Here is a 10,216-nt window from a genome sequence, read left to right on the forward strand (position 1 = left end):
GTTTCTAAACTTCTATTTCTTTAGGCAGGCCTTTCTGTCTAGAAGTAGTATTGCAAGAATTCTGCTACATAGCGTCAACAGGGTCGGGAGCAGAGTTACATGCGCTGGCGAGTGCCAAAAATCGACAAAGTGGATGTCGTCATCAACCCGCGACCAGCGGCAACGATGACTTGGGCATCGAGCCGCAGACAGTCAGGACCCCTACTTCTGTTATTTGCACTGCCGCGGGTCCCCGTCGGGGAACAAGTCGGTATTCTCAACATCTTTTCAGTGCACCCGCATCCCATTTCCCCTGTCATGACAAAGACAGCTACATTGGGCGACAGAGATAACGGGAGCGAGCCCGCTGGGTCGCAGAGTATATCGTTGTCGCTGTATGCATCCGTCTAGCTCGAATTAGCGCGGCACAGAATATCGCGCACTGTAGCTGTGGAGATTTGAATCATTAGCGCAAGTAACTGCGGAGATTTGAATCATCAGCCAATGCTTTAGGCCGAATGCGACCCGCCTTCTCTGACCCTGATTGCGGAGGGCTGCCGGCTAGGCCCGTGAGCTTATTTAATCGAACTTGAAGCATCACATGCGCAGCGTTGGCGTAACTAATGCAGGATCATATAAATTGCATGATGATCTTCCATTCGCTTCGACGGTGTGCTCTATCTAATCCAGACTTTCGGCGCTACACAGGCTCGTCGGTTCAGGGGCACGACACTCTTCGTGAAGTCTAACTGCCTATTGATCGCGATGACATGCTGGCAACGTGGCCTGGCAACGTGGCGTGCTGCGAGACCCGCGTATCTTTGATCCATCCATGGAGAAAATTCGGACAAGCTTTGTGCTTATTTTGCTACGGGGCTCGACCACATTTATTCAAGTACTACGCAGACACGGCTAGCAGGAGTTGTTTGTATCATTGCTGGTATAGATTCTTGGCAGTGCGCCAGACCCAGTTTATCTTCGAAGTTTCGGTTTAGTGCAGAGTGACAGATCGCAGTCCAAGTGATTACGGTTTAAACTTTATTCCAAAATATCTCCCGACCTTCGCGTAGCCGCACACTAATCGTCGTAGGCCTAGGACTGATGAGGCCAAATTTCATTCTGACCTTAAGGATATCCAATTGCGATCACATATGCGCACCCGTGCAGTACCCGATCCGTTTCAACTGGGCGCTATATTCTTGCTTGACTTTGTGTGCGGAATTTCCAGCTAGCCTATCATTATGCATTAAGCCAGCTCCAACAAGATGAGCACGTTGTGTATTCCACCTCTCTGTCTTCAACCGTTTGGAAATTACTAGAGAAACAGGACTCTCTATAAAAGATGGCCGTCATGCCAAGCTTTCTTCATCAACAACGAGAGAAATTACGATTCTTAGTATCTCGCCGCACTCGAACAGATTCCTATCGTCCGTCTCTCCATTGTCCAGCTTACCCGCTTTTCCTTTAATCAGCATGCGATTCAACAGTCCAACCGTGGCTGCTGCGACCGCCGCCTCTTTCGCTGCACTGATTGGCACCGGGTCATGCCAAGGCAGTCTTCCTGACAACCTCGTTCCCAACGTCGGTGGCGGTGTCTACAACGCCAATGATTCACGTCTAGCCAACTATACGCTCCAGTATAAACCCCCGTTTAGCACTGATTACGGCGATGTCTACACGTGGGCGGTGAACAACAATACAATGGTCGCGTGGAACGTCACTGCCGAGGGAGAGCCAGGCCTGAATGCGGACCTAGGCAATGTTGACACCAAATACCCGTTCTTCATTATCAATGAAGGCACACCGAAGAAGATATCTCCCTCGGGTTTCGGCAAGTTCAATAAAGTCCTTCACATCATCTTCGAAAATGAGTTCTATGGGTGGACGATGAATGATTCGTACTGGAAGCTGCTAGCCACACGGGGAAAGCTGTTGACCAACAGTCACGGAGTGACCCACCCGTCCTTGCCTAACTACGCTGCTTTCCTCGCTGGTGACTACTTCGGCATCGCGAACGAGGACTGGTACAACATCAACACTACGACCATATACGATCTGCTCGACGCCAAGGGTCTTGACTACGCAACTTACGCAGAGTGGTACACACCCGCCGCCACTGCACGTGGCCCCAACGACTGCAACAATGCGCCGTTCCCGGGGCCTCTGGATGGGAGCAACCTTCAATGGAGCGGTCCGGTCTACCGCCGTCTGGATGTGCCAGCGCTGTTGTTCACAACATACACCAGCAACTACACTCGATGCAGCAAGATCTATAACGCAACTGCCCAGTTCGATTCCGATGTCTTTTCGCACAAATTGCCGGCTTACTCGTTCTACGTTCCAGACATGCTCCACAATGGACACGACCCTGAATCTGACAGCGACTATGTCCACCAGCCGACTACGTCTGGCATTTGGTTCAACGCCTTCCTGGATATGTACCTGCCCGCTTTGACTGCTCAAGGTACACTAGTTGTGGCGACATGGGACGAGGCTACGTGGCAAAACGACAGCGATAGTGTGCCTAACAACAACAACCAGGTTGCCACTCTGCTGTTCGGCCATGGTATCACTCCGAACACTACCGATGACTCGTACATCACTCACTACGGTGTACTTCGGGGCACCATCACAAATTTCGGCCTTGGATCTCTCGGACGCAATGACACCAACGCCACCAACGGAGACCTGTCTATGTTCGTCAGTTAGAAATGGACTATGTACATAGTGTGAGCAGGTGGACTAATCCTCTATCTCGCACAAGTGCGCAAAAGGTGAAAGGTTCTATTGATCTTCTTTTGTTATACGCATTTATTATTTCTCTCTTCTAGTTCTATATTATTTCTCTCTGCGTCCGTCGGATCATGTGGAGGACGTATTTGAACAATTTCTTGAGACATAGATAGTATCGTGCCCAAAGGTTAGTCCCGACAATCGTACCATGCCATGACAACTTTGATATAACACCACCAGTTTTTGTGGCTATGAGGATCAAACTAAAATTATCTACTATTTGTGCGGGAAAACCTAGATAATGGTAGTTTTTGTCTTCAAATTGAAAATTGGTGGAATGTTTGTTCAATGACGAACGGGGTCCCATTGGTCCTTAACTACGGGAAACGAAAAATTTTTGGCCGCAGCACATTACCCTACCTTACCAGGTATTACCCTCCGTTTCCTAATTAGGCTAGCGCAATTGCCTCGTCTCGATCAAATCTGTTGGCTTGGTCGGCATGGTTTTAGTAGCCCGGGAACGCATTCCGTTCCGAGTCTACGAAGGAGCTGTTACCAGACTTGAACCGATCTACAAATACATTCTGGCCAAGGAAATCGTATCCGATCACGGCCTCCTGCGTGTTGGTCGCGTTCGAGCGCAGGCAGACGCCGAACTTTGGGCCAGTTCCTCGCGTGAACATGAGCGCGCGTTTCATTCTCGCACTATACGGAGCTGGCACATTGACTTAAGTCTCGCCACATTTTATAATTGTGACTATACAATGCCGTCGTGTAGAGCGTTGACACGGATGATACGGGTTGCGCACAAGTCGGGCCTTCTTGTTGATGGTCTTGAGCGCCAGCGTACGTGAGATGCTCGTGGCACTGCGCCAGGTACTCGTCGGAATGTCATTCGCATAGGCCCAGTTGTTCATCCATCCAACCACGGTCCGTTCAGAGTTCGGCAGCATAGTAGTCGGGGCCGAAATCGTTCCAGTTGGCCTTCTCCTTTGGGCCGTTAGAAAACACAATTTCGTCAATATGGAGATGGGCAGCTGGCCCAGGGTTGACATCGGTGACGATCACTCTTTGCCAACCACCCTGCCACATTCCAACTTCGCCACACGAGATTCTCAGTGTTGGTGCCGGTCTGCGAATGCACGACCTTCCCGTCGACAACGAGGTTCATGGAGACCTGATTATCTTCAGGAGTTCCAGCGGTGACCGGATTGTATGGATAATAACCGCCTGCAATTAAAAAACTGATATAGTCCTCGGTGATTGTGAACTTTGGGGACACGATGGAGCCCCGTTCCGGTCCCACCAGAGAGACAAGTTGTCATGATGCCATTCCCAAGATAGCCCTTGATCTTTCCCGCATTCACGGTCGACGCCTTCCGCGGCCCACTACATACAAAGTCGCCGGTAGCAGTCCATCCCAGCTCTTCAAACGTCGAAGATGTGGACTCAAAGTCCTCAAACACTGTAGAGTCGGCTGGGACTTTCGTGGGGTCGTACACCTCTGACGCATCGGCAACAAACGCTTTTTCCGTCGAAAGATCCGATGATCGACTGATGCCCGATCCGGCAACAACCCTGGCAGTGTTGATTCCGATAAGCATAACCCAATTTTCGGAGCGTTACCGTCCACATAGAGCGGAAGACGGACACTCCCATTCGCCGAACCTTGCATGGTACGGTCCGAACTGGGGTTCCAATGTCCAATCCTTCAGATTATCCGACGAATAGATAAGAAGAGTTTGCTCCATTGCAAGTGTCGCAACCATGATCCATTTGGATGATGGCGAGTGCCAAAACACGAATGGGTCACGGAACTCGTTGTACTGGTCCGCATACTCGGGCGGTGGTGATGGGATAACAGGGTTGCCATTGTACTTGGTCCAAGTTAAACCGTTGTCGTTGGAGAACAGATCGACTGGGACTGCTACCCTTCTCGAATGACTTGGCCGTTGGAGGTTGTGTGGGCAGTAGGATAATGGCTGGTATAGATGGTAACCATAGGTTGCGAAAAAATTTCCTTGCCTTTCTGGGACTTGCCGATCGGAATAACAAATCCAGACGTGTTGTTAACGTCGACAACAGCAGAACTAGAGAAGAACATTTCCATGATATTCCCATTCAAATTGACCTTAAGTGCTTCCAGTGCACAAAGTCGGTCGAGATCGCATGCCGCCACGATATGTAGCCCCACTTGGTACCATGGGCGTTGTACTGGTAGAATATATGATAAATCCCATCGTGGTTACAAGACCGTTGGGATCATTCATCCAATTCTTCTCAGGAGTGAAGTGGAACTGCGGACGGTACTCCTCAATGAGAAAAGGTCGGACCATGACTCTCTTAGGCGGGCGGGAATTTTTGGCTTGTTGACGGTATTCCTTTGTCAATTTTTATTTTTCACTGAGCCGGTAAGGGACGGCACAGAACACCAGATTCGGAGCAGTTTGCGTATTTCCAGCCAAATGAAAATCACCGTGCGGCTGAGGGGTCAGGGCAAGGACCACATAGGGGCGATAGCACAAGTCCAACCCTTCCTATGACAGTCATGCACATTTAACTATGCAGCTGCAGTGAAGAGCAAGAGCCATCACGGAGCTATCGCGGGCGCGAAGAGAAGGTTTGCCCGTAGTTCACTTGACGAGATGCCCCAGATGGATACTAAGCCGAAACCCCGCCACTATGTACTTGTCTTAAGGCGCTAGGATTCTCCGTTACTAGTTTTATGACCTCCCGCATCAGCTACCTGTGGGGATTACGTGCCGCGCCACCACCGCTGTTGCTGGCCGAGCATCTCCTGAAGATAGAATGTTGAGTTGCGTAAGCATTTATGATGAGGGCTGTGGCCTGGGTTCGTGCCGTCGATTCATGGGCCGGTCCAACCCCAAGCTTGAAGCATCTCCAGGTTGTAATGTCTTTTGCAAGTGGGGACAATATAGCATTGGCGGGTCTAGTTGCGGTTCGGGCGAGATGGTGCCGGGCAGTTATTGTTGGCTCTCAATGTATATTATTCCGTTGCTATGGTGGGCAAAATAAATTTGTTCACAAGCTCTGAGATTAAGGCTCCGATGCGTTGAAATAGAGTCTTCCCGAGCCAGTAAGTTCATTGCATCATCCTAGTTTGCACTGCAGTATCGACTACACGGTCATAGACCCATTGAGAAAATGGACGAAGCTGAGTAGCACTGGCGATCCTGCTTGTGGCGTCAGTCTCTTCAGTTCAAGACGTCTCGCCATTGCTAAGGAACAATTGTGGTATGGACGTCGATCGGCTCCAATAAGTTCTTAGTCTCGGTCAGGGACCTTTCTGCACAGGCATCTATCGGTCCCGCTTTGGCCTTGTGTGGAGGTCGAGGGACAACTCTGAGGTGAGTCGAATGTTAACTCCAACTATCGAACTAATACATAACTTTATCCGGCCGTAGCAAGAACGGGCTTCTAGAAAAGAATGAGAAATAATAATATTCGTGCGCCGGAGTGTCGGTGCACAGAAGGTTTCGAAGATAAGGGTGATAATTTTCACGAACCAAGAGTCCGTGATATACCAATAGTATACGGAAGTGGGCAGACGTGGCAACGCAAGTGAATTATACCTAGTCTACAGCTTGAAAAATATTCGAATAACATTTTCTGGTGGGGAACATAAAGAAGCAAGCAGATGTGACGATGAAAGATGATGTACATGAGTGGGACCTGTCATGATTGCACAGTGATTTCATGTATTCGTAACGAAAAAGAGGAAATACATGTAATAATTTACTGTTTCCGATGATTACTTATTACGAGGATTTACTGAAACGACGACTGACAATTTGTTCATTCATTTAATGTCTTTCGAAACTGCTGGGTTTGCATTGGTTGAGGAACCTTTAACTTGTAAGAACCTAACTCGCGGCGCAGCGTGACGTCAGAGGCAGTGCCATGACTATGGACGCAAGTGTTAAGGTTAAGGTGATGCATCTCACTGCCAAGAGTCATCATGTAGCCAGGGGTAGGAGATTCCACTAGCCATGAAGAACATTTACTGTCTAAGCAAAAGTCATGGCTAGCCTTCCAGTAAATCCAGACTGGTTCAGAGGTGCAGATAGTTTCTGTGAGCCACTTGATCATCTGATAATGTATATTCACTTAGGTGAATATTAGAGTCGACCACAACGCCGCGAAGCGTATCTTGCATGGCTTGGCACCGACGCCTGTTTTCAGATCGCTTAGCATCAGAGCTTTCGACCAGAGCCAGACCGGGCCCCGGACAAAGAGTCTCTCCGCTTACCGCTTAGATGGAAGAAGGGCGGTTTCCTAAAAGGGTATGTTGCTTGAGTGCTACTGATAAACAGTCAACTTGCATATTGGAGGCCAAGACTGGTTGGGCTGCTACATCTCAAATGATTAGGTATTCCGTACTGTCAATATTGGCACGAAATAGTGCGGCAGGTAGCACGTGTGTAGTATTGCGTTTTTGCAGGTGTAAGCAGTGTAAGCAGGTGTAAGCGCCGGCCAGATTGATTGCCCGACGCTGCCAGTATATATTCCTGCATCTCCCTATCCGCAAATATCTCGTATCCAGCTAGAGACCACGGCCGGAAGCAAAAATCGACATCGACGGTTTATTTGAGACCGATATTGTCGTCGCCCGTCGCATGAGAAGGACAGAATATCGACATGAGCATTGGCATAGGCATGAAGCAATGGCTAGCAACCCTGACCGTGGTCACGGTTGCCGCCTTCTTAGTGTGCGCAGTGGTGGACGACCCGGCGAAGCACGCCAACCCGTATCATAAGGAGTTTACGCTATTCCACAGCGCCAACATGGCCTCCCCAGACAAGCTTGCCAGTGGCGTCGGCTTCCATTCATTCCGGATCCCCGCGGTGGTCCGCACCAGTACCGGCCGGATCCTCGCCTTTGCCGAGGGCCGCCGGCACAACAACAAGGATTTCGGCGACATCAACCTGGTCTACAAGCGCACGAAGACAACCACCGATAACGGCGAGAACCCGGGTGACTGGGAGTCTCTGCGAGAGGTGGTCGGCATCGGCCCGGGCACCTGGGGCAACCCGACGCCGGTCGTCGACGGCAACACTGTCTATCTCTTTCTTTCATGGAATGGCGGTGGATACAGTCAGCAAGGCGGGGACGTCCTCCCGGATGGTACTATTACTAAGAAGATTGACTCGACGTGGGCCGGTCGGCGCCATCTCTACCTCACAGCCAGCACGGATGACGGCAACACCTGGTCCACTCCGCAGGATATGACCACCGCGTTGACTCCTGGCGGCTGGGCATGGGACGCTGTCGGGCCGGGAAATGGCATCAAGCTAACCTCGGGCGAGCTCGTAGTCCCGGCGATGGGCCGCAATATCGTTGGCCGAGGCACGCCGGGCAGCCGCACCTGGTCATTGCAGAGGCTCTCCGGCGCAGGTTCAGAGGGCACGATCGTCCAAACACCGGACGGCAATCTCTACCGCAACGACCGGCCGAGCAGAGCTGGATACCGTAAGGTTGCCCGCGGCACGCTGGCCGGTGGGATTGGTGACTTTGCGGCCGACAGCGGGCTGCCGGATCCAGCCTGCGAGGGATCTGTGCTGCTGTACAATCTCGCCTCGCCCGCCGGGCCAGCCCGGACTATCTTCATGAACTCGGCATCCACGACGAGCCGGCGGCAGATGCGGGTGCGCATTAGCTACGATGCGAACGCGGCCAAGTTCGACTATGGCCGCAAGCTCAGTGACGCCCCGGTCGAGGGCGCTGGCCACGAGGGCGGCTACTCCAGTATGACGAAGACTGCCGACTACAAGATCGGTGCGCTGGTGGAGAGCGACTTCTTTAACGATGGTTCTGGCCCTATGTCGTACCGCGCAATCCTGTGGCGGCGGTTCAACCTGTCCTGGATACTCAATGGTCCGAACAACTAGGGCCCGAGGAGCCAGAACGTGAAATCGATTGGCCCGTCTGACCAGAACTTGAGTTCTGGTTGCTCCGGAAAGGGATGGACATGTCGCAAGGGGAGGATTCCTTGCAAGATTACTTGGAAAAATAGGCGCGGAGGTAGTTTCAATTAACGTACATCACCACCGAATGAGATTTTTTCCACTTCGTAGTAATCTCTTAATTTTCTTCACAACCACACATGGCAAAGAAAAGGGACGAAGGTCAATTAATTCTAGCACTTCTGGCTATGGAACAAATCCTAAGCTAAGCATTTCTAGCCACGCAAACCTAGTCCGTAGAAGACGCGGCCAACGGTCGCGACGCGATAATGTGAATAATTCGCAAAACTCACGGATCTGGAAGAATCGATGATGGTTCAATACATCCTGGACCTGGATTCGCAATCATTTCCATCGCGGATCTCAGGTGTGGAAGATACGGCGAATCGTTTACTTGACGCCCGTGGCGCGACGCGTGTTGGCACTAACACGAGCTCGAGATTCATTGCGCGGAATCGCGAGCTCAACGCGTTTCTTGCGCAGGTACATTTACAAGACGACCCGATCCTGATGTGATTGGCGGCTAGTTAAGCACGTTCAGAGAATGATTACGAAATACGGCATTCAAGAGGTTGTGTTTCCAATGCTCGCCAACCTCGATTTGCGCGGCTATCGACCAGTTTGCAAAAAGCGCGAAAGGAATGATGCGGAAGTTGCATTATTAAAGGCGGAAGTTGAACCTGTTCGAGCAGCGCATGACGCATTAAGCAAACAGCGAAAGGCGAAAAAATCCCGAATCCGTGAAGGAGGACTGGAGGAAGCCTCACTCTACAGCAAGGACAAGAGCTACAGGTCCAGAGAGAAAAGATGGGCGGAAGGGGCGGAGAGCAAGAACCGCAGGAAATTGCCGCAGGAAATTGCCGCCAAAGGAACAGCGATGTGGCACATGCGGTCAGCCAGGCCATAATTCGCGTACTGGTGAAATAGTAATAAAACGGCCTGAGAAAGAGGATTCTGAGTGATATGATAGTGTTATGGTTGTGTTTACAAAAATTTTAGTCAGATAATGGTGATGACTTACGTGCGCTATTCGGTAAATTATGGTCTAATTAAGTTAACTTATGTATTTTTTAGTGTAGATCCGGGTAAAAATCGCCCAGATTCAAGCCCATGAACACCGCATTACTACTATTTCCTGCGCATGATTCATCATCATCCCCCCAGGAGTAAACCGATTCCGTCGCCCCAGTCGCCCCGTCGCCCCGATTTTGTATTGTGAACCACCCTCCCTGAACCATCCGCTCGAGTAGCCGCAGCCAGTGCGGCTCATTACTATGCCACAGTCGGAGGTACCCCCCATGGTTCAGCCCCCTGAACTGCAGGTAATATGTATAGAAACTGAAGGTGAACCCACCGTCCGATAGAAGCTCTCGAGGTTGAACAATTCTGCCAAGGTTCCATTTAGGAGATTAGTCCCACATAATTAGGGATCGGCACGGATAAGAATTTTCGTTATCCATATCCGTATCCGTATCCAGGTAACATATAGTTATCCGTATCCGTATCCATATCCAGAAAA

General features: G+C 50.7%; 3 protein-coding genes across 3 annotated transcripts; 2 read left to right on the forward strand and 1 right to left on the reverse strand.

Annotated features, from left to right (window-relative positions):
• The first annotated feature begins 1,037 nt into the window (after positions 1-1,037).
• Positions 1,038-3,053, forward strand: V1508DRAFT_416966 (uncharacterized protein). The gene has a single exon (XM_066940281.1). It carries the CDS (start codon positions 1,453-1,455, stop codon positions 2,686-2,688), a length of 1,236 nt encoding a protein of 411 aa, XP_066796065.1. The 5' UTR covers positions 1,038-1,452; the 3' UTR covers positions 2,689-3,053.
• A 137-nt stretch (positions 3,054-3,190) lies between these two features.
• V1508DRAFT_455669 (glycosyl hydrolase) lies at positions 3,191-5,129 on the reverse strand. Its single transcript, XM_066942622.1, is given in 9 exon segments — positions 3,191-3,439; positions 3,500-3,702; positions 3,722-3,779; positions 3,811-3,942; positions 4,019-4,290; positions 4,339-4,589; positions 4,658-4,843; positions 4,864-4,926; positions 4,962-5,129. 9 exon segments carry the CDS (start codon positions 5,046-5,048, stop codon positions 3,219-3,221), a joined length of 1,473 nt encoding a protein of 490 aa, XP_066796066.1. The 5' UTR covers positions 5,049-5,129; the 3' UTR covers positions 3,191-3,218.
• A 2,156-nt stretch (positions 5,130-7,285) lies between these two features.
• Positions 7,286-8,704, forward strand: V1508DRAFT_118435 (glycoside hydrolase family 33 protein). The gene has a single exon (XM_066935902.1). It carries the CDS (start codon positions 7,372-7,374, stop codon positions 8,620-8,622), a length of 1,251 nt encoding a protein of 416 aa, XP_066796067.1. The 5' UTR covers positions 7,286-7,371; the 3' UTR covers positions 8,623-8,704.
• The last annotated feature ends 1,512 nt before the right edge of the window (positions 8,705-10,216 follow it).

The sequence above is a fragment of the Lipomyces doorenjongii genome (assembly GCF_038497915.1).
Source record: "Lipomyces doorenjongii strain NRRL Y-27504 unplaced genomic scaffold V1508scaffold_22, whole genome shotgun sequence".
Classification (NCBI taxonomy): domain Eukaryota; kingdom Fungi; phylum Ascomycota; class Lipomycetes; order Lipomycetales; family Lipomycetaceae; genus Lipomyces; species Lipomyces doorenjongii.